General features: G+C 38.6%; 1 protein-coding gene across 4 annotated transcripts in view; it reads left to right on the top strand.

The window, feature by feature from the left end:
• Positions 1–348: 348 nt before the first annotated feature.
• The window catches only part of LOC109981185 (collagen alpha-1(XI) chain), a 91,399-nt gene continuing 67,147 nt past the window's right edge, over positions 349–24,600 (top strand). For 3 of the 4 annotated variants that reach the window (XM_029276412.2, XM_065954308.1, XM_020629874.3), the window contains exons 1-5: positions 349–756; positions 7,486–7,650; positions 10,486–10,699; positions 12,088–12,250; positions 23,019–23,147. In XM_029276412.2, coding sequence (XP_029132245.2) covers positions 642–756; positions 7,486–7,650; positions 10,486–10,699; positions 12,088–12,250; positions 23,019–23,147 — 786 coding nt within the window. In that variant the 5' untranslated portion in view covers positions 349–641. The remainder of the gene's footprint in view (positions 757–7,485; positions 7,651–10,485; positions 10,700–12,087; positions 12,251–23,018; positions 23,148–24,600) is intronic. The other variant, XM_020629866.3, reaches the window with a different exon arrangement.

Below are 24,600 nucleotides of genomic sequence, written 5' to 3'. Positions count from 1 at the left end.
AAATGTCTAAAATAACATCTCCACCCTCTGCTTTATTTGCATTAAGTGTGTTGCATTTAAAGCCTCTTGTGCTGTATCTCAAGCTTCTTGCCTGTTACTTAATACTTCCACTATTTTCTTCAAGGTTTATTTGGGGCAGTTTTACGTTTTGTTCTCTACATGTATATGAAAGAAAGAAACTTTGCTGGATCACATCTGAACTTAATGCTGCACTCAGTCCTGTAATTTGGTTCCACTGGTGATGCTCCGCTTGATGCTGCTCAGACCCTTTCCAAAGCAGAGGGGGCGGGTCCCGGGACAACTTTCCCGACTGGTGATTTGATGAACGGAGGATTTTCCAGTGTCAGTATCTTACAGTCGGTTCAGGTTCAGCGTTCCGGCGTTTGTCCAGCCTCCTGACGGTGCTCAACACTCAGGGAACCGAGTTGCTCTGCGCTTTTTTTTTTTTATGAAAGCCCTTTACCATCAGTCTGAGAGCTGGGCTTAAGGGGGAGCGGATCTGAAGGGCCCGGTCTGGCTGTGAGAGGCATCTTTATTCTGTCACACATGGCGCTGTAAAAATAAGGACGTTGTGTGGATTGTAGAAGGGACTGAATTTTGACACAAGTCGCCCGTTATTTGTTCTGCTGCGGGCGCTAATCATGGAGATGCAAAGGTGGGCCACCAGGTGGAAAACGAAAAGGTGGCTGTGGAATTCATCGCAAACCGCTGTCGTCACGTTAATTTTAATTCTACAAGCTGCCAATGTCAGAGCAGGTAAGACTCTGCATTTTGTTAGACTTGACAATAACTGTGCCAACTCCATCCCGGACAGGTCAAGCTTTTTAAGTGTGGCCGCCAGCCAGTAAGTGTTTGTGGGCTTAGAGGAGAACTAGCCACCGGCTATCACCTTTAATTTTCTACTCCATATACCATACCATACCATGTAAAGCTAAAAAAAGGCACTTTTTAGATCAAATAAAACAGTGATAAAGTCATGAGTTCAGACACTTTGTAATGTCCAGACTCAAATCCTTCTCTGTGGCTCAATAGATCCATTCACCTTACTTAAAGACAGATGTGTAGTTAATAATCAAGGTAATTTTATTTACTTTATCCTTGATTGACAAATTGAAACTATTTTAAATAAGCACACCTGCATCCGAATTCTAAGTATATTTTAAGTCCTGGTCATGAAAGATATGTCATAAGACTTTGTTGTTCCCTTTAAAGTTTTTTTGAAGTGCACCTTGAAGAATGATTAAAAAATCTGGCTGAGGTGTTTAAATGTGGATCATTTCCAGCTGTACTCATGTGATTTACGGTTTATTTTTGGACGAGACTTACGGAGATGCCAATCTCTCAAATTCCTCGAGCGTCAAAGAAGGCTAAGTCTGCCATCCAGGTGTGGTCAGCGAGAAGAGGCTGACTGTGTTGATTGCTTCTGACACAAATACTTGGTGGTGCGTAAAAAGTGTGTGTAATGCCTGTTTTATTTTATTTTATTTATTTTTTTTTGGGGGGGGGGGATATATTCCGAAGTTGAATATCTGCTTTATTGTCTTAGAATCTGAAGTCAAAAATATGTATTTATTTGTGTTTATATTCTACCCTACCACTTGGTAGTACGTTGGACTCACTGTAGGCTTTCACATAACTTTTGCGCACGACATCTGGTAGCATAACTAGTTCCTCACACTTAATGCTGTTAAGTTGTTTTCTCCAAAACATCAGTGGAAGTACGACAAAATAAGTCAATAAAATCATAAAAGCATCGAGTTGGCACAAATTCTGTGATTTGAAGCAGCCTACCTTATTACAGTATTATGACTCTTTGACAGCTGTCAACAGAGCTTATTGTGACACAGTGACATTTCAGGCACATAGGCTTTGATGTAAATATTGTGGAAGTTTAAAAAAATACAAGGCACGACTCCATGGAGTATTGGGAGTGAAATTCATACTCTGGCCTGAAGGATCACCATCTTTCCACATTATCTGGGCTCCCACTAAGTCCAAAAAGGGGCGTTGATGGAAAAAGGGGGAAAAAAAATCTGGAGTATTTTCTTTCCTTTAAAAGACAGATGTGGGTCACATTAACTTATTCTTTTATTTTTCCACAGAGACGCCCATACTGCGCTGTGGATTTAGCCAGGTTAAAACTTTACATCTCAAAAGTTGAAGCTCTTTTTGAATGTGTGTTGCTTTTTAATATTTGTGCTTTTGATGTCAGAGCAGCAACCTTTGAAATAGTTCTTGCCTTCCTGAGTCGGGAGCAAAAAGGAAACAATAATAAAGCTATTTAAAAAGTAGAAAATGTCATATGGCTCTGTGAAAATGTAGATCTAAAGTTGATATTGTATAATTAGTATAATGTATTGAATCCTTTCCAGACATTTCATGTCTTAGGTCCCACCCCTTTTGGATTTATGACCATCCTTTGTTTATACTGTACAAATCCTCTGATGCATAAAGACAATCATTCACAGTAGAGGGCAAATTTCAGAAAACTCCCCCAGAAATGAAGAGCCCATGAAAGCAAATACCACAGTGGCATGTCTTCCCCGTTCCCCATCTTTCCTCACTCTGACTGATACGTAAGCTAACCATAATTGCATGATGTGCTAGCAAACATTTACAGGCTTTCCAATGTATTATAATTGCTGCCTGTGCTGCCAGCTCTCAGTAGATGGCAGTGACACAGAAAAGATGCTGCTTGCTGCACGAGCGCTTGGCCACAGAGACATGAAGTCAGAATGTCACGGACTTAAACCTAAATCCCAGAGTCTAAACTTTGACATCAAAACATATGTCTGTGTTGAGTTACGAGATGAGAAGAGGTGGAAATGTGCGCCTGTTCCAGCTGAAAATGGTATATAAATGAATGAAGGTCTGCTGGTGAAAGTGCCTTAATGATTTTAACAGAGCTTTCTCCTGTCACTGCATGCTCCAACCGCCTGGGGGGAAATCTCACTCCTCTTGTCATGTGAGGAGCTTGTTCATATGGCATATAGTAGATCACAAGTCGTCGACAGGAGTCTGGAAGATGTGTCATTAAAAATCAGAGACTCTGACAAAATACCCCTCAGACAAGACAGACTAGACTGAAGCTGCGCCTCTCTCTTGTGGTTTTTCATCCTTATCATTAAGAATAAGGTTTATTTCTTTAACGGTAGAAGGATAGGAGCCTTTTTTCTTTTCAGGCATGCTGGCTCAAACTCCTGCGAGGCTGCAAAGCTTTTAAAAAGCCATGTCTATTCATTTGGGGGCTTTAATGGGTTTGGGATATTGCCTGTTTTTCAGGACTTCTGTGAAACCATGGCTGAGGAAGGAGAGAGGGGCTTAGGAGTCGGGGTGTGGGTTGGGAGTAGGTGGGGAAGGAGGTGGGGGTTCCTGGCCAATTCAGCACATCTGGAATATATGAGGCCTTGAGGTATGCAGTAATGCAGAAAGGCATTCTGAAACTCACAAAGAGACCTTTAGTCCAAGCTTTCTTTCTTTTTTTCTCTTTTTTAAGAACCAGTAGCTCTGTACTTTGGGACAATATTCAGAAGAGCCACAGACTATTTTCTTTTTTATGAGGCATTTGGTGAGAAGTTGAAACTTGGCGTTGGGTGCCTCGCATTCAAGTCTGAAGTCAGTCTGGTAAATTTGAGGAAAAACTAATCTTGAGTCTGTTAAATTGTGTCTAATTTCTCCCTATTTTTTGATAACGTTGGGCTGAATTTCTTGATTTTTGAGGAGGGCAGCCCGATGTTTATCTTGTAAAATTCAAACTCATGTGACATCTGATGATCTGCAGCCCATATCAGCATTGAGATGAGTCCATCCAGTTCTTTCCACCACTTAAAAATCAGATCTGCAGAACTTCAAATGAGCCAAAAAAAACCTTGATCCTTGAGCATTTGCCCGAATCAAGCTGGTTTGATTCACCGCTCAGGCTGTTATTTTTCTGGTCACAGGAGAAGCAGCTACAGGGATGGGGCCTTCTCAGTTTGGTCTCGTGTATGTTTTAGTTGTGGGGGGGGGGGGTTAAAGGGAGTGGTGCCAGGACTATAATGGGTTCAGCATGTGGACTTGTAGCTCCACCCATCGGACCCCCTCCTGGTCACAGAAAGTGAACCGGAAGTGCACAATCAGCACTTCTTGGCTTCACATGCCACATGACTTAAAAAACAGTAAATATTAAGAGAAAATTAGAATAGTTTTAAAATAGAATTTCAGTCGCATCTTTCAGAGTGGTTTTCAAATTTTTAGTAATTAGTGACGACAGAGAAAATTTGAAAAGCTAAAGTTCAGGGACTACATTTTGCATGAAAAGAACAAACATATGGTTCCTCCATTAACGGGAAAGAACGTTTATAAAACTAGATTCCTTTTTATTATACTCCCTCACATAACAGTGTGTGTTGATTTAGTCAGTCTATTGTTTCTTTACCAAACTTTCTTCTCAGTTCACACAATTTTACGGGGTTTTATACGGCAGCAGAGGATTTCCTGCGGCGTGAACTTTAAAGGCGGCCGTCTGTCTGATTCCTTTCACATCTTTTTCCCACAACGTTTTCTAGTCGCTATCAAACATATGGATCAAGGACGGGAGATTTTAAATTAAGCCTGTTATCTTCCATTCCATAAAGACCGTATCTTCACAGCTGACCATTCAGACTGTGTTTATCATAGCTGGCTCTTTGAAGAGGACACATCCTGCCTCACTGAAAAGACAAATGAGCAGTGTGATGTCTGGAGACGCTGGTGCTGGTTTTTTTTTTCCCCCTGCTGTGGTTTTTGTAACAGTAGCATTTAATATAAGGTTACATTGAGTTTGCTTTGGAGTGGAAACTTAACAGCTAAAACTTCTACTTTCTGTGTAGGACTTCTGTTAGCTTTCAATTCTCCATTCTCCTGTCTACTATTTAGATCTGATTTGTCATCAGGCCAACACATACTGTAGTGTTGATGTGGGGTCCTAACTTCTTTGTTTGTACTTCAGTGCAACAGTACAGAGATGTTATTGCATGTGGTTAATAGCGTTCAATTACAAGGCTGTTTGATCTTTATTTTTTCGAGGGAATGCCAGCAATTAAAACACAGACTTTAATTAAAGCACCCCTCACCCACATGGATGAGAAGATTTTTATCATAGCTATATTAATGACTGCTTATTTAAAGTGGGACAAACTTTGGATGAAGAAATATTTTTTGTCCCTATAACAAATACAAAGTCATTTTTCATAAGAAAGAAAAAACCTTTTGTAAATTCATCAAGTCAGTTTTTCAAACTAATATTTAATGGTGACTTATATTAGCTAGTGTTAGCATTTTAGTAGCTACTGCTGTGTTACATATTTTGGGGCTTTTTATGCCTTTATTTAGAGAAAGGAAAGTTAATAGGGACAGAGAGAGTGGGGAATGACATGCGGGAAAGGAGATACAAGGCAGATTTGCCCGCTTAGAGGACTATAGACTCTGTACATGGGGTGCTTGAACTAACCACAACTAACTATACTACTGGCATCACTATTACTGATATTTCTGATTCATTTGTCTTCATTTATCTCCAATGAGTAACCGTGTTAAAGCCATTTACAGATATTCAGATGTATAGAAATAAGTCATGTAATATTTCTGCGCCACAATATCAACAAAATAATGTCAGCTAATTGAAGGATATCAGGTATCGTATCTGGTTAAAGTAAAAAGTTCACCTGAAATGTTTCAGCAAGTTTTCAGCTTTTAAGATTGCCAACTGGTCATATCACAGGCAAAAAAAAAACAATCATGCATACTGTATGAAGATTGTTATTGGGTTTTTTTGTCCAAAAACTGACACTTTTTCAGTTTTTTGTTGTAATTGCAACACAGCACTGTTTTTTCATTGAGATTGAGCAATGAAGCAGTACTGTACATGTATTTTATAATGAATGGATTGGAATACATCTTAAGAGCTACACAGTCACAGATTGTAAGTAATAATGATAATCACTTCTTCATGACCATTTCTGAGTCTACAATCTGCCTTTTTGTCTTTCACAACCCTCGTTATGACCATGCATTTGCAGCCTCCTCGTACTGTATATTGTTAAGAAAATTCAGCCTTAAGCAAACAGCACCCTGTGCTGTACATCAACACTCCTGTTTATCGCTAGCATTAAACAGACTCTTATTAGGCTTCTTAAATCCCCCATAATCACACTGTAACTGATGGTGTGCCCCAGGGAATGAGACAGGAAGTGGGTTATATAGAAAAGTAGTTACAGAACTGGAACAGAGACAGCTAAGGAGAGTGAAGAGTAAAAGTCTCAGAAATGAAGTTAAAGTTGGACAATTGCAGAAGGGAAAAGAAATAAGAAACATTGTTTATGACTGCACAACTTTGAGTTCCAGGTTCATTGATAGAAAAAAGTCTGACGGTGTTAAGAGTCTAGTAAAGCTGCCCCCCTCTGCGCTCTCCTTATTCAACAGAGCCAGTGATCAGCAGCAATGAGTTTTATCAGCCCATACATGCTGTGGCTTTTGGCTGTGGGGGTAACAGTGGAGGAGGGGAGGGGGACAATTATGTCTTCTGAATGGTTGCTAACATTTTTACTGCTCCTTTGCCAAGCTAGCTCATAAACGAACAACTGCTCCAACTGACAGATTTGGCCAACAGTCCCTGCACAGGCGAGGGGGGTAATGGGTGTAAATGTTGACTTATCATCAAAATGCCAGATCCTATTACATTTTCTGTTAGCTTCTGAAATATGCTCCCATTATACTGACAAATAACATGGTGCTTTTATAGAAAGTATAATAACATACAATAATAAATCATTGTGAGAGGCATTTCTATCTTCTGTCTTAATCATTATTGAAATGGTTACATTGTATTCATTATTTTTAGTTTCTAATAAAATAATGAATATTGCAATTTGTATGGCTTTTTTTAACTAACTGATGCAGTCAGGCTGCGTTTTAAGCTAAATGAAAAATTGGTTTTATATTTACGCATTGACTGTGTAATCACATTAAGTTTAATCAATGATAATTCATGTTTTCCCATTTATACAACTGAACATAAATTCAGCTTCATAGAAAACTTATCAACAACCTACACATTGAGTTACATTTTCACAGATAATTGAAGTAATACTTTATTTAATACTTTTTTTTATCGACCAATTGAAAGAATTGGTCACTTTGATCACACAAGTGTCAAATATGTCTGTTTGTGTCCAGTTTCATTCATGGGAAACACCCAAATACACACTAAGTTATCCATACCTGGAGTGGGGTTTGAACCCATGTGGACACTGACCCATTGGATCTTAAGTCCAATGCCTTAACCTCGGCCATCCTGGTGTCAAATCATTGAAAACATCACCACCACAAGAAACATATGGGGAAGACTGACTCACCACTGAGTCAAAACTATAACAAAAAAAAAGCTTGTTGCTCTGCAGATGTTATGACATTGTGATGCAAAATATCGTTGGGTAATCTAATTCATTCTTTGTTCTGCCTCCTCAGCTGAACCAGTGGATGTACTTAAGGTGCTAGACTTCAAGAGCTCCCCTGAAGGAGTAAGAAAAACACCAGGCTTCTGCACAGTCCGGAGAGGATCCAAACCCGACATCGCTTACCGAGTGGGAAAACAGGCTCAGATCAGTGCTCCAACCAAACAGCTCTTCCCAGGTAATCTCACTCCTTCACCCTCTTTCCGGTATAAATACTGAAACGTTCGGTAATGACCATCTGTTTACCTGGGCAATTGAAGAACTCAATGACTACTTGAGATGTTAGTTTGTGTTTGCACTGTAAAAAAGCAAAACAAAGGTTTTAAACTAAAGCTAAATCTGTAAAGCTAGTAGGTTTGAAATTTTAATCTGGATAAGAGACACAGAGATATAGGTCAACGGAAAAATCCACATTGATATTTTCTGGGCAATACATGTATGTGATAACTAAGCCAGATATACGTCTGATATGTCTTGTCAAAAAGACAGTACTTCTATCTCATATTTTTCCAGTAGACACATGTTGTCTTGAAGAACATTCATCAATGTTTTTGTGAGTATTTGCAATCAACTTTTTCTTTGGTTTACGATGGTGTAGTCTGAAAACTCATACAACTCTAATCCCAGTGTACTTGTTTATCAAACATTGAAAGGACATGGCTTTCATTCAACATTATGAGGAACAGTCCATGTATGGTTGACAACTAAGTTTAAGCATTAAAATCAGTGTTGGGTTCAACACTAAATGCAAATTCTATACATTGTGTGCTTTATACTTATCTCTACAGTTCTTCTAAAAATTGTCACCCCTATTTAAACAAGTTATTGTTTAGATCAAATTGAAAGCTTCAGTTTAATGTCTTGAACCACTTAAAGGCATCACAAAAACATCTTCAAGATATTTCAATTGCTCAAGACTAAAGCTTAAAACATTATGAAACAATTTACTGCAAACACCTGTCTTCTTAAATTCAGTGCAGACTTTTCAGAAATTGTTTTTCAAAAGATGAACATGAATGCAGGGATGTTTGAGAAGGCCCAAAAAGCCTGTAGGGGATTGGAGTCACTAAGCACATGGTGTATGAAATATAACATAAACATGCAACTCAAGTTAAAAGGGCAACACCAGATATTTATTTGACTATTTTGGAAAACTCCAATATCAATGCTGACAGCTAATGAGAGGAATACTTCTTTTGTTGTTTTCTAAACTGATTTGAAAGTATCTGTTCAAAAGTTTGATTGCTGGCAGACTGGAGTTTCCTGTATTTGGCTGATATATTGAAATCTATCACGGTTTTCAGACTAAAGGTGCATTCACTGACTCATAGTCTGCTGCTCAGCTGTTTGTGAGTAATACAGACACATTGGTTTTATTAGGAAGTAGACACAAACGTTTTTTTATTGGGAAACCATTTGGTTTGCTTCTTTCTTACACTTAATGCTACCAGTGAATTTAAAGTTAAATAATAATTATAGAGGACAAGATCTTTGATGAATTCCATAAATCAACATCCCAACAGGTGTAAATTGCCTTTTTGTTTCCAATGTTTCCAATCTTGCCAACTGCATTTTTTTTTCACCTTAAATATAAATAAAATTGTATTTCAGCACAAATGTGACGCGTTTCAGAACATAACAATAAAGTTTCCACTTGATAACTTGACATTCTCTACATATGGGTAAAAATGTTCACAAAGCCACCAGTTTCTGTATTACTCCAAACACAATTGCCTACAAATTGACTGTCCCAGTCTGTGCAGCAGTAGATGTTCAGTTTGGCAGGATTTCAACATAAAAAAAATTCAATATACAGTGAAAATACCAGCCCAATAGTTATGGGATTTTTGACGTAAACTGCCAGTCCACCTTACCGTTTCAGTGTTGGAAACTTAAGGAGTGTAATTAAACTTGAGAGGTGAGACGTTGGAGGTGTCAAAATGTCCTCAGTCGGAATAATTGGACTTTTATTTCATTAGGATTAGTTATTTTGCCATTGAACCAAACTATTAAGGTTCTAAAAATATGACATTTGTTTGAGTATTTACAGCCTTGTTAAATTAAAGTGTCAAGATCAACAACATTGAGTCCTTTCACAGGATGCCAAGGTCTCCTTCAGCTTCCTTCATAAAAAAGGCTACAGGTCCCGTTGTCTAGACACTGAGCTTTAATGTGAGGTGCAGAAACTTAAAGAGCTTATAAAATAGTCAGTATTCAGGTTAGTCTTTACAATGGGATTGCCCTTTAACGGCATCAGTAGAAGATGGATGTTAAAAATTGGGTATGAGGTGAGTGACTGCATTTAATTTCTGCTTTAGATATGATGCAGATTATTATATAAATAAACTTTTCAAAACCGGATTGCTTCATATTTTTTGTGAGTTATATAAAGAAAGTCACGGCAATGTTATAGGAATAATTATGGAATGTGGGAGGTTTAGATAAAAAGATGGACCAGTCTCATCTCAATACTAAATATTTAGCTAGCTAGTTAGCTTGGTGGGCTTTAGCTAAAAAACTGATGAAGGGGCAAGGGGAAGACAAATAGCCTGGTTCTGTCCAAAAGTGATAAAATGTGTTTACCAATACATCAAAAGCTCACAAATAAACATGTAAAATCACATTTTTAGCAGTATAAAAAGGGGCATATTGCGGTTTTACTCGTGGCTTTGTGCTCAACTAAGCGAATTCCTAGCAAGTAGTTACTTCTTATTTACTGGAATCTGATCTTTACGTCCAGATGGCAACAATAATGACTGGGTTTTCTCAAAATGTCAAATTTTTCCTTTGACTTAGAAAAAGGAATCAAGGTGATAAACATTGCTTGCAACATGAGAAATGTAGAAAACAATCGACGAGTATTTTAATTATCATTACTGTGGTTAAACTGAGCCAACCCCATGCGTCTAACTGTGTGAATCAGAAGCTGAGCTCTGACAAAAAATGTGCATTTACCCACATTTTGTTATCCTTTGGTCCCTGCTAACGTGCCTGCTGCTTGTTCCACCTTCAGGGGGAGTTTTCCCAGAAGATTTCTCCATCCTGTTTACCATCAAGCCCAAGGCTGGCCTCCAGTCCTTCCTGCTGTCTGTGTACAACCAGCAAGGCATCCAGCAGCTCGGTGTGGAGGTGGGTCGTGCTCCCGTCTTCCTGTATGAGGACCAGCATGGCAAACCTGCCCCCGAGGAGTACCCCCTGTTCCGCTCCATCAACCTTGCTGACGGCAAGTAAGTGACTGACTGCTTCTCGGGAGGGCTACAACGTGGTGGAGGTCTTATGAGGGTGGTAGATTTTTAGATCCCCTGGAAAACTTCTTTACTGTGTTTCATTTTCAGGTCAGAAATTTCATACCTCAGTTTTGTTGTGAGGTTTGTGTGATTGGCACAAAAACCAAAGCGGCACAGCTAATCTCGAACACTTTTTTCAGATTTATAGGTTATCTTTTATTCCAAACAAAAACAATGTGCCGAACAGATTTTCTCAAGTATTTAGAACATACTTAACTCTTCTTGCATGGTAAACTGACACACAGCTCTGGGGATTTATTATAATCTTGTGTTTTCTCAGTCATAAAAACCATATGGAACGAGGCAGACAGTAATGGGAAATAAATTGCAGGCAGATTTGATGACAGCCTTTGTTTTCCTGATTATTTACAGCAGTTGTTTACTGATATGCAGTAATGGACATGATCTACATGAATAGCATAGCTGTCCAGTGATGCTGACACAAATCAATGTTGTATGTTGTCATCTATCATGAAAACAAATGCTAACAGAAATGCCTTGAAATTATTCCAAATGTCTGTTGTTAATTTGGGATTTTTTTTTTACAGTGTTGATATACAGTACTTTACTTTAATTTACTTAAAAAACATGCTGCATACTGTAGCTAATGTCGCTTTCCTTAGTGAAAGTGCAGTATTTACACTTTTAGAAGTTAAAATATACGATTTTGTAATCAATCAATTTGTAATAATTCTGTTGCATCTGTTAACCCAACCATTATTGATCAATTCTTTATTCGAAAATCAACTAGGATTGCTTAGGCTGTATTTAGACTTTTATATCAAAAGCACTCTATCAGTTAATGTAATATATTTTCCCGTAATCCAACAAAAGCCTATATGTTACCTGTAGATGTAAATAGGAAATGTTAACGCATAGGGAAAGCTGGCCAGGCAAAACAAAGAAAGATCATTCCAGCTTCCAGCAGCCTTGAGTTTTATTTGTTTAGTCAAAAAAAATATGTGATGTTACACAAAGTCTTTATTTTCAGATAAATTACATTCTATAAATCATTTCATCACAAATAAAAATTCATTTTGTGTTGATTCAATCTATCAAAAGAAGTGAGCATTAAAAACTAGCCGCAAATTTGGTTACTTTCAAGCAGAGACAGGCTAAATAGGTCAGCTGTGCTTCATGTCTCTATATGCTAAGCTAGGCTAATCAACTGCCAGAAGCAGCTTAATATTTATTTTTTAAAATAATTATATCTTTACTTACTGTCAGCAACATTTCCCAAATGTCTACTTATTCTTTTAGACAAAGAACCTTACTTTCTTTCAAGAATGGTATTTCTGACCTCCTGCTGTGCTTCCTGTTTTGCAAAGATGGCATCGTGTAGCTATCAGCGTGGAGAAGAAGAGTGTGACCATCATTGTGGACTGTAAGAAAAAGCTGACTCGGCCGCTCGGCAGAAGTGACCAGGCCGTCATCAACACAGAGGGCATAACCGTCTTTGGAACTAGAATCCTGGATGATGAAGTCTTTGAGGTAAGGCAGCCATATTGAACCCCTCTTCACTTTAAGCTAGCTGGGTTGTGATGATTGCTGTATATAGTGGATTAAAGGAATCGCTCGCCATTTCTGGGAAAATCATTTATTTGCTTTTTTATTTTATTTTTTTATACAAGAAGATTGATCATAAGTATTAAGTAAGAGCTGATGAGCGATTAGCCGTGATTAGCATAAAGACCAGAAGCAGGCCTCACTGCTTATAGCCATAGCTGTGACTTTTTATTTTCATTTTACTTTCCTGTTTGTGTACAGTTTAAACTTATGACATGCAGCCAGAAAGTAAATGAGCTTGGGGAAATTGTTCTAAAACTTTAAGAGTCTTCGGGCTGAGCTAGACTGAGTCCTACTTGCTATAGCAACATACCTGATGTAAAGATCTAGGAGAGTAACTATCTTCCAATTTAAATAACTTCAAATAAGAAAATAAGTGTGTTTTCCAAAACACGATATATGTAATAGTTCCCTTAATGTTTCCTTAAGTAACATTAGTGCAGAGAACATTGTTACAATAATGACAGTGAAAATAAAATCCTGGTAAGCATTGACCACAAGATGTATCCATCATCCACGCAGGAGTATCTAACAAATACAGCACATAGCACATAGTGCTGTATATATATATTTACTTCTTGTTTACAGCACATAGTTCTGTTTACATCTGTTAGTCTGATCACTGTCCACTTATATCTACTCTTATATTTTGTATTTTTAAGTTAAGTCTAAGCTTTAAGTTGTATTTAAATTGAGGTTAAAATGTTTCGTACTTTTGTTAATTGTTAATTTACTGCTCTGTGTGCCTTTGAATTGCCCCCCGGGGACAAATAAAGCTTTTTGAATTGAATTGAATTGAATTGAATTGAATTGAATTGAATTGAATTGAATTGAATTGAAATACAGAGCAGAGATTCACCACTACTTTGAGGTAATTGAGGGGGTTTTGGAAAGCTTACCTTGATGCCAGCAATTTCTCCCCACTGACTTAGAAAGGTTATAATCGAAAACACATTGTGAATCTTACCCTCAATGAATCTCATTTACCATTGTGAAAAGGGACAATTTTAGTGTCTAATACTTTAAGTCCAGATGCTTTAAGGCCAGACTTTTTATTTGTATTTCATTAACTTGCTCATACGGTGAAATTTATTGGCCAGAACAACAATATTGGCTTTGTATACTTGGCAAGAGCCAGGAGCAATGTCTGTGGAAAGACTACTTGCACAGTGAGTTGTTCAAAATGTGTTCTCCCTCCACACTGGTTAGATTTGTTTAAATAGTTGACTTACTTAATAAAAGAAAGACTGAGATCTAATAGGCTGCAGTTGGTAATTTTGGACAGCCTGTGGTTTGAAGTGCATGAATTCTGCCACAATGTGCGAGATAATAATATATGATTCTCTTAAAAACTATGACTTTAAGAGCTTTGAATCAGAATTTACAGCTGGCTTTGGTTACTGGGGTGGCAATTTAAGAGTGGAAGTCCATGCTAACAGGTTTAGCACAGGTATAATGTGAGCTGAATGCTAGCTCTGAAGACAATAGGCTCTCTTTGATGTGTGCATGTGGAATGCTTGCTAAGTAGAACAGCCTGCAAAATCTTTGCCTTCAGGTCAGAGATGACTTTCCACAGAGGAGACACTTGAAGTTAGGTCTCTTATCTTCCATAATGATTCTTTTTTTGGCAAGAAGAACCCATTGTTGGATTTAGTGGTTAAGTGATCAGCAAGTTTAGAACATAAGCAGACTCAATCAACTTTACTGGAACCTTTTGGTTCATTTGTCATTTACTTTTACCTCAACTAGCAGAGCCGTAATAAAATAGCTCTGTAACACTTCTAACAGTAAAACACAAGAGTGACAGCAGGAGTGATTTGAGTCAGGATTTTAATCAAGGTAATGAGGTGTTGATTGGGGATAAAAGTACCATTGCACTTTCACCAAGCCTACTCTGTTTTTAAAACCAGCCATTTGGCTCTTGCGAGTGCTCTTTGTTTGAGCCTATTTTACACTAAATGGTGTTGAATTGCAGCGTAATTTGTTTTGTTCTCTTCCCTAAAAACCTGGAGAGGAAAAAAAAGGATCGCTTTTGTTCCAATGGTTGGATCCTTGTGCATGTTGCAAGGTGGTTTTAATCAGGGTATCAAACAATAGCATTTCTGTGGTGGCCTTGCGATAAATGCTGCCATATCTTGAGCTGTAATTATTTCCACTGCGATCTTAATAACCCCAGATTTGATGATTGCAAACTGGCTACCTACAGACACACTGCGCTGCTAATGGCAAAAAGTTCTTACTGGCCCAGGGTGTCTTGGATAATTACTGTATAACCTTTTAGCTGGGAAAGAAAAGGTTTGGATGTAGATGTAAGCCATGTGTTTGGTTTGAATGTGTTGCTTATTGGATTATACTTTGGCAAACGTGATTCTTCAGCTGTTGTAGTTACACTACAATCAGTATACATTGGAGGCTATGGAAACTTTGGGAATACTGTAGGACTGTATTATCTATTGTAGATATAAACAATGTGAAAGTTTGAAGCATTGGTCATTGACACCTGTTAAGGTCTTGTGTATATATATAGACATTTTTTTAATGCTAACATTATAAAAAAGATTCACCTAACTATGGTTTAAATTAAAGTGTAAAATCTTGATTTTTAAGATTCTCGCCCAGCTGTATAGCTTTCCATCAAGTTATTTCTGGTTTTATAGACAAAGACCTAACAGATCATATAAAATACATATCCAATTGAGATATTTCAGCTGTTTAGTGTCCAGAGCCTTAGCTTCACAATTTTGTAGCCAATCTGAAATTCAATAATTGAAGTTGGCTGTGAACTTTCTCTCTAAAAAAAGACTTTGAGCAATGGGCACATGGCTACCTTTCTGCAGAAGATTGCATAAGCAGGTGTCAAAGCTGGAAGCAGAGGGACGACTGAAGGCTCGAGGAAAATATGATCAGTGTGTTCTTAGTTTTGGCTCAGATTGCACAGCTGTTTAAAGGATATGGTCACTGACCGTTCCTCCAAAGGCCTTTTTTTCCCCTTTGTTTTTCGTCTTTTAAATCAAAACCCTCTGAATATTTGAATCATCTCTCTTCTTAAGGCAATTCTTTTTCTTTAGGCTTTAAAAGATAGGACGGGATTCTGTGTTTTTGCAGTTATCTGAGGCTGTATTGTCATAAACGAGTGCATACAAAATGTGTGTATGTCTGGTAGGAGGATAGGAGGAGAGACAGGCGAAGATGGTTTGTTTATGTGTCTGTCATTACTGCATAACAGATTGTTCCAAAACGCCGTCCCTCAAGCAGGACAGACTCTGGCAGAGGACTCTAACAAGGCTCTGATGTGCTCTAAGCCTTAAAGTGATTCATTGTTTATGGTTGTGCTGGCTGGAAGAGAAACAGTGGGACTGTTTCTCATCTGCCCCAGTCACTTTTCACTCTCCAGGACTGGTCACAGAAAGTTTTGGTTAGCGATGTGTAATAGGAGTACAGTAATTAACTCACGAGTGTTTAGGGACTGGAACTGAGAAGTGTCAGTCACATTTCATCATGTATTTACACGAACAAACAGATGACTGTTCAGTATCTTTTTTCAAAGACCCTTCAATTCCTAGTGCATGATATTGCAATGTACTTGTCATATCATTTGTTTTTGTGACCTCTTTGTCGCTTGTGCTGTGACCGTCTTTAACTTGATCCGAGTACAACCAGGAAGTAATGGACCCACGTTGCTCCTAAGAAACTTTTTAGATGAAAAATAGCAGAGAGAGGAAAGAGATAGTGACATAAAGAAGGGAAAAGAAGTTGAGATTGTGCAGGGTACTGCAAAGCAGATGGTTCAAACGCTTTCAACAGTTTTGTGAGCTACTGGCAGCCAAAATGTTTTTAATATCCGAAAGGATGCAAGACATTTGTATGCCCCCAGTGCATGAAAAGAAACTTTATCCTGCAGGGCTGACCACAGAGGCTGCGTTTGATAAAACGCTGGGAGAAATCTGGAGAGTGTTACACATTTTTCCTCTTCTCTGCGTCTTGGTTAATTGTTGTCCTTGTACAGTTTTGAAATTCCATCTCTCTATTTGTTCATTCAAGATGTGATCCCCTCCCAAAGTTTGAGAAAGCTGACATTTTATAAGATGTCAAGTGTGTCGAGTTTGTGTGGAGTTCGGCGCATGAGATCAAATAATGAAAATACAGAGGTAAGTTATGGCTACAGAAGATTCTGCAGGTTTTGCACAATATGTATTTTTTTTTAAGCAAAAAACATCTGCACGAGACTGTTGGATTTGAGCAGCTGTGGTCTGCATGGCCTTTGAGCTGGTCACATCTGGCTGACAATGCATCTCGAGGTTCAGAAAGACAGGTCACAGTGACAACATGAAATGTTTAATGAAAGTTGTTTTTTTAGAAAGGTCTGTTTATTGTAATTGAGTTGGGCTGTTTTTTTCCCTGGTAAAGCAGAATGTTTATACACATTTATACGCTGTCACCTTTTAAAAAAAAGTAGCAGTAGTAAGGACTGTTTTGTACTTACACCAGGATGATGTCTCTAGCAAGAGTTTAAAGTAAAAATGCATCACTAAATGTGTCTCTCCCACCTCTGCATGTATGCTTTTGGGTTTTACTGGGTCAGACTGCAGATGCTTCTGGCACATTTCCAAATGTGTCTTCCAGGTGCATCTATATCCTGCAGCTGTTTCAGGTGACCTGCTACACCTGGCCACAGACTATTACCTTTGAAACACCTACTTACACACTTAAATGATGTTCTATAGACATGAAAGAAAACTACATGTCTATTGTGTAGTTTTAAAGTATGGCTTTTAAGTGAATTTGTTTCTGTTAACCAATAATCTGATATTTAAATCTATAAAAAAGTCCCCAAATAGTCAGTTAAACCTGATATATTGTCCCAGAACACATGACAGGGAATTCTAATGTATTTTTAAATCCAATTACATAACAAAAGAAGAAAAGGCTATTGTCATTCTATGCAAGAATACAATGAAACTTTGTTCAGTCCTTTACAGCAGCATTACAAATGTGGTCAAGAAGAAGTGGGTATTACTCATTTAAAGGAAGACTGTGCGACTTTTTGATCGAGTAGATGTCGCCCTTGAGCACAAGCATGATACTAAAACAAACTGCTGTATACCCATACTGAATCCTCCACTCTCCTCCAGGGACACACCTCCAACCCCTGTCCACTCACGTTCACACAAAATATTTTAGCACAAGCAACGGACAAAATTGTCCTTGGCTCAAGCTGCAATTGACTGTGGCCGGCATTCTTGTGTTACCAGGCTAATGTTAGCGCTCTTTAGTTAGCTCATAGCTTCACATTGCATGTAAATGTACAGTGATTTAAAAAACGTGATAAGCAGTGAGTATGCTAGTCTTCTTTTCTCTAGTCCTAGACTAAAACAGCTTTAAACACAAGGCCGCCCCGTCCATGTAAATATGATGTTAACACGGCTTCACCAACATCATAGCCAGCAGGACTCGAGCTTCTCACTCATCGTGGACAGTCATGAGTCAGAGAGTTATTCACAGAGGATATACTTGATTTCTGATGTGTCAAATTTCACACATTCTGCCTTTAAATATTATTATATCTTTATAAAAATATAAAAAAGATCTGTAGCAAAATTAATGTGAAAGAAAAATAAAGTTAATTTCAAAGGTTTGAATAAATAGATAAGGCGCTTATAACAGAGATATTTGTTGAAGTGAAGAGGTCCGTTAACAGTTACATGAATGTGTGGATGGATTAGTCGACAGTTGTTCCACAGTTTTTGAGTAAATAAATAAGCAGATGGTGAGTCAATAAATAAGCAGTTGGTGCACAGTCAGTGAATAAATAAATAACTAGTAATTGCAGAGTGAATAAATAAGGACAGTAAACAGTTATTGTTCAATGAATGAACAGATAATTGAACAGTTTTTAGACGGTAAATGATAAATAACTGTTTTTTTCACAGTATGTGGATACATGATTTTAACAGTTATTTCACTGTAAAGGAATCAATTGGATAAGCGTTGCACAAGAGAGGTAGCTAGGAGTCAATATTGCACTCTAATGCTTGTTGTTGGGAGGGTTTACGAGGTCAGCAGTTTGTCCACAGTGGGAAAGAAGCTGTTTCTCATATTGTATCATATTGTAAGGTATCATATAATATCATGAGCTATACCCCTGATAATAGTGCATTCAGGGTAATCCTGACACGTCACTGAAATGTGTGACAAGTGAAAAATTGTAGCATTTTACAAACCCCCAAGGCCGAACAAATCCGCCAAACACTAGGTCCACCTGTCAAGAATGCTTTTGTTCATCCATTGGTGAAGAAACATGTGTGAGAAGTATGGATAGAGCGATATAGATGGTATTAAGTCAAACTCTAAAGGAGGCCGGGTTTGAGTGCAGCTTTAGAAGAAGCTCTGCCTGTAAGGCCTGATTTAGGACAGATGTTCTACTTAGAAAACGGCAAGATTTGGGTTCCCCTCCAGAATTGGACACTTTAATGTTGATACAGTATGGTGTTCATTATACGGAGTCATACACAATCTGCTGCTTTGTTTATGGCTCCAAATTAGTCCAACAAATGCAGGAACTGTACACCTCCCCCTTGCGCCGCCTGCCATGTTTGATCCGTTGCCAGCAGGAGATATCTGCCTCCCATCAAAGTCATGTCTTTATCTTTGAGGTCAGTCACCTGCTCTGTTTGCATGAAAAAGGTATCGCTTGCTCATAATTTGATGTCATCAACTCACTTGACCATAATCCCCAGCCCACACACAAACATCTGTCCCCCTGCTTGGCAATCAGAAGCTCATATTTGACATTTTATTAACAGCGGAAAAAAAAGCCAAGGACATATTTCATGGTCTGCTGAGGGCTTGTAAACCCCCCCATGAAGAGATGATCATCCATCTGCCAGTTATTCTCCTTAAGTGACTCCGGCTCCTAGTGGGTGTGGGCTGTGTTTTGGGAGGGATGCCCTTCATTACAGACGTCAAGGTCACCTCGCCCAGGGACAATCCAGTGCTGTCGGTCTGCTGTGTTTGCATTTTTTAGCTTCGAATCAGATGAGTTGGTATGCTTGAGGAAAAACCAGTGGTGCATTTCTTCCAAATACAAAATAAAACCAGCCGAACTCTGAAAATAGTTATCCAGTGGGTGAAGCTCAGATTTTTGTCTTTTATTTTCTCGTAAATCCTTCAGTTTCAACCATCATGGCTGGCCTTTTTATGCATTTTTATCCATCCAATCATTGCAGTCTGTGATGAAGGTTAACATGTGTCCAGGCACATTGTATTTACACGTTCACATTGTACACAGACCCATTAATAAATCATTGTGCCGATGCTTAGATGGATGATTTATCCTGCTGTGACTGTGCCAGCTCTGTGCTGAGCCAGGGCAGTGCCGTAGATCATTCCTGGAATTCTGAGGAACCTCGGCAGACGCCAGAGCGATGTGCAATTCAGTCCAGACAGTAACATCAACAAAGGCATCGAGATTCAGACGAGGGAAACACAAACGGTAAAAGAAGAGAGGCGGGAATGGTGAGGGAGATGCCAAGATGGGAATATGGGAGTGATTGAATCACTGACCGGCTTTTGAAATGGGTTTAGTGTGTGTGGTCTCGACATGACATTTTTGGACTCTCCTGCAGGTCTTCACTGCACAATTGTTTTCTTCTTGTTGTAAATACACACCTTGTTTTTTAAGTAAATATATATAAACACTAATCCAAAAGATGAACACAAGAAGGAATAGTTATTATAGCCCATGTGCACAGGAAGACATAACCAGGAGGAAGCGGACATATTGCCATATGGAAACTGTCTGTGTTTTAACTAGCTGTAACTGTGGATCCATTTGTGCTGAATAATCAAATGGACGTACAATATAAAGTGGCTGAAATTAAACTTCTGTTTGTCATTGCAGGTTCTGTCATATTAGGATGTTTAAAGGTTTAATTAGCGGACCTTGATTCACACTTAAGTTACACACATACACGCACAGTTACAGTTGGCTAGACTTGGGCATTAAAGGCATTGCATACAGAGGAGATAGTTCCACTCTCCCCTCACAGATGTTTTCACAGTCTGGTGATTAAACCTGCAACCTTTAGGTCAAACTTTTGCTTCAGGCTATATCTGCAAACTGCCATGTTAAGTATTTGACAATGGACATTGTTTGCTCTTAATATACTGTATTTCTGTTTTGGATTTTGCATTTCCTCATACAGCTTTCAAGCATCCAATCTGATACAGACATCGGCTAAAATGTACAAGTATCCAATAATGGGTGATATAATTTGAAAAAAAGTTTCTCATAGTCATTTTGTCACATTTCATCACCTCCCTCTTGGGCATGATCTTTTCTTCCCTAATGAAACCTGATCTACATTTTACTCAAATACCCTGAACACTTGTAGTCTATCCTTGCTTTATACCTCTTAGACAGTGGTGACTTTTGAAGGGACCCAATAGAGGAATTCTGTATAATGCCCAGGGGCGTATAAATCATGCAGTCATGAGTGACCAGGGCCCCACATTAAATCTGATTGGCCACCCCAAAATCCTTGGCAATGATTGGCTATTTGCCTTGTCAGAGGCGGGACTTTGGGCTGTATTGCAGGCTGTGTGTAGCTTTCTTTGCATTTCAATGTGATACATTTCCATCTGTTAGAACGTCATGACTAAATCATGGCTTTGGTCAAACATCTCATGTCATTAAATATTTCATCTTATAGGATTTACATGTTAGATAGATATTTTATTGTTCCCGAGGGAAATTTCAAGGCCTCTCTGTTTGTTACTTTTTAGAATTTTAAAATTAAACACAGTAATATATCATCTTTGAGATACTTGATGTTTGAAGTTTAAGTAGATACTGTGAGAGGGTAAGTGCTTTAAATTTGTTTGTGGGGACATAAGGTTTATGCCAGTCCTGCTAAAGCGCAAGTCAGTGCTCCATTTTGGCTACTCTAGTCATAAAAGTCTGATTTCACACTGATTATTGCCTATGTACATAAAATCTTTACACGTGCATTAAGGAAGACAGACCTGCAAGTGAGTAATAACCAAACAATAGCTAGAAATAATATCACAGCAGGGGACAAGGTTGACTGAAGCTTGCTCAGTATGTAGAATTTAAACATATGTTGATTTGGGTTATCCTATACCCAGCTCATATATAATTGGCATAGGGCGGTGAATATATAACGTGTTCCAGAGGACTAAGCTTGTGCAGATGTTGCCTCCTGTAATTTAATGCAATCTGCATGTATGTGCTTCCTCCTTGGGGGGGCCACCATGAGCACAGCCTTCTTTCACCTTTACATATTATTTTCCCTTCTTACTCCAGGTTGATTCTGAAAAAGGTCAGCTGAGGTGCCCATATGTGAGATTGCTATAGATAACATTTTCTACATCAGGCACATAGGGGGAGAAATTCCTTTGGGGATGATTGTGGAAAAAAGATCCTTTGGCTGATGGAAATGTCGGGAGCATGGATCTAATTTCCTCTCCCAAAAGCTTGTGAAAAACACACAGCCTCAGATAAGTACAGAGAGGGGTTATTTATCTGCTGTGTAAGGGAACTTGCCATACCTAATGGCTGAATGAGAGGGACTATGCAATAGTTCATTTTTAAAAGCTTAGAGACTCCCTTAAAGCTGGGAATCATTCCATCTATCCATCCATCCATGGACCCCCTTAAAGCTAGGAATCATTCCCATACATATTTGTATTAAACAGTCAAGAAACATGTGTCCCTTGTACTGAACAGCATCTGCCTTGTTGTTGTTGTCATACTTTATCTCCACATTGGTGCAAAGCTTTGTAATGAAGCCCAGAAGAATATAAGCGTACCTCATGGAAGTAGACATTTGGTTTCTATTTGTAATCACAAATGAAGAAATGGGCAATGTGAGTTATCTCCGGAGTAAGTTTTGGGTGTCAGGGCTCAGGAAATGAAAGTTCATTTTCTGCACTTAAAATGTTTGCTGATTGGCAATTGGCAAACGTCCAAGGCTTGGATTGGCTTGAAAAGCTGGATGAATCCTCAGCACAAAAGGTTAACAGCTGTTTCAGAAAATACCTGTTTCTTTGAAAAGAGTCAAAAGTCAAACATGGTTTCTATAGAAAGTATTTAGAGGGGACAACTAAAAAACCCCGGGCAGCAGATCAATCGTATCGAAACTTAAAAAAAATCTTGTTATGTCTGAGTGCTAATAACGGCAAAATGATGTAAAGATTACCTTCTGTAGAAGCCTTATACTACAGAGGGTACATACTTTCAGATTAAAGATCAACCCCAGACAAATCCAGCTGTTGCTATACCTTGTTTTGTTCCAAATCACACTGGCAAAGTGCGCTGTATGAGCTGCAGATCTTATTTCGTGCCTCTGACTGGCTCCCTCTCAACAGCAACAGTGGCTAAGTCTCCGCTGTTTTGTAGCACTCAGAGCCATTTGCCAATCCAAACTGGAAAATCCTGATTTCTCAGAAGCTGAAGTTGAAATGAATAAAATTGATGGCTATAACGTAAACCTATAGTGCTCTAAGTTATCCAGCAGACTGCCTGTTTTCTTTTGGCAAACATTGAAGAAAAACTCTGACATGGGAATTTACAGTGGGGAAAAATTACCCCCAATACGTGTCTCGAAAGTCCATGAAATTTGTTGACACGGCTTCTGCTGACATTCTGCTTCATTTTTTCTTCTTCTTCTAGGGTGACATCCAGCAGCTGCTGATAGTGGCAGACCCCAGGGCAGCCCATGACTACTGTGAACACTACAGCCCCGACTGTGAAACCCCAAACCACCACGACACTCCCCAGGCTCAGGAACCTGAGGAAGAGGTCAGTATCTAGAGGGGGAAGGAGGCATGCTGGGCCACAGGAGTTGTTGCCTGTAGGGGAGGGAAGAATAAGTGAGAGTGGGGGGGGGGGAGTAGGGAAAGGGATTTAGAGATGGTTGGATAGAGGAGAGGAAGGGGGAAAGGAAAACCAGGAGGGAGAACATATTGTATGAGCTGGAGTTTGAATTAAGGATGATAAAAGGAATTTGGAATGTGTTTTTAAGACCTAGTTGTTGTTAATAAAAGTAGCAAAAGATGAGGTCAGAGACTAAATTAGGAGGACTGTATGTATGAAAAAGGCATAAATCAAAGACAAAGTTGAAATATTTCACCAGAGGTTGCAGCTTGGTCTTGACCCTGGATAGCTTAAAAACAACTACAAAATATCCCCCACCTTTCTTAACTACAGTAGCACACACATCATTTGCCATTATTAACTTGAGTTGTGTGATACAATTTGTTAATTTAGTTAGTTTGAGTTACATTTGAAACACTTTAACCAGCAAGCTGGACTTTATGTGGAAATGGAAGGTTAATGGTCGGATCAGACTTCATTTTTTGTTTAGGGGTCTTGCTAACATAAGTAGCTAGTATGTCCTTCGTTTGGGCAATTGAGGTGATGGGTAAATAATCTGGCTGTGGAGAGTCACAGCGTCCTATAAAAGAGGTTTAGGGCTGGCTAAAGCCAAACCAAAGCTGTACCAGGATTCTAACAAGTGTACTCTCAATTCAAATTAAGTGTATTCAAGGCTGGATATGTTATTATTATTATTTTTTGTCTATGTCCTGTACATGTGATTGCTCAACCTAGATCAAAGTGTTGAAAATTAACATTAGTTATAAACTCTGTGTAGTACATTAGTTAGCTTCATCACTACCACATGCAATTGAAATCCCTGGTCAGCCCTTCACTCTCAGTATTCTGTAGATATCCCCAGAAAAAAACAAATGGAGTAAAGCAAAAACATGAGAGCTAAAGTGAAAGAGACATAGAGTAACAGCTGTTATTCTTCTTCTACTGTCAGCCTGCGCAGGTATTTCTTCAATCAAATTAGTAATGACATCCAAAAACAAAACTTCACACCCCTGGAGAACAGAGCTGTGAAGAGCACTGTCAATGGAAAAAAATAACGACAAAAAAAAACATTTTAGAAAAGAAGGAGTGGTTTGAGGATTAATAAGTTATGTAAAAATATGTAGCTGTGGTACAACCTATTTGAACACCACCTGCCAAACACGGCAAGTTTAACCTTTTCCAACCCCCATTTTGAACCTTTTTCTCCTGAACACCAAACACAAACTTTTCATAAACGTCTATCACAGTGACAGATGTTAATAATAATAGTAGAAAACCTTTGACCTGGTTTTATCAGTGCAGTTTCAGTCTGTTAGAAACACAAAAATAGTCAATGTTGTCTGCAAATTGTGTGTTCCTTAATGTTAACTAACAGATA

This window comes from Labrus bergylta, chromosome 4 (assembly GCF_963930695.1).
Source record: "Labrus bergylta chromosome 4, fLabBer1.1, whole genome shotgun sequence".
Lineage (NCBI taxonomy): Eukaryota > Metazoa > Chordata > Actinopteri > Labriformes > Labridae > Labrus > Labrus bergylta.
Note: the sequence above shows the minus strand (reverse complement) of the source record. Positions and strands in the feature narration are given on the sequence as shown.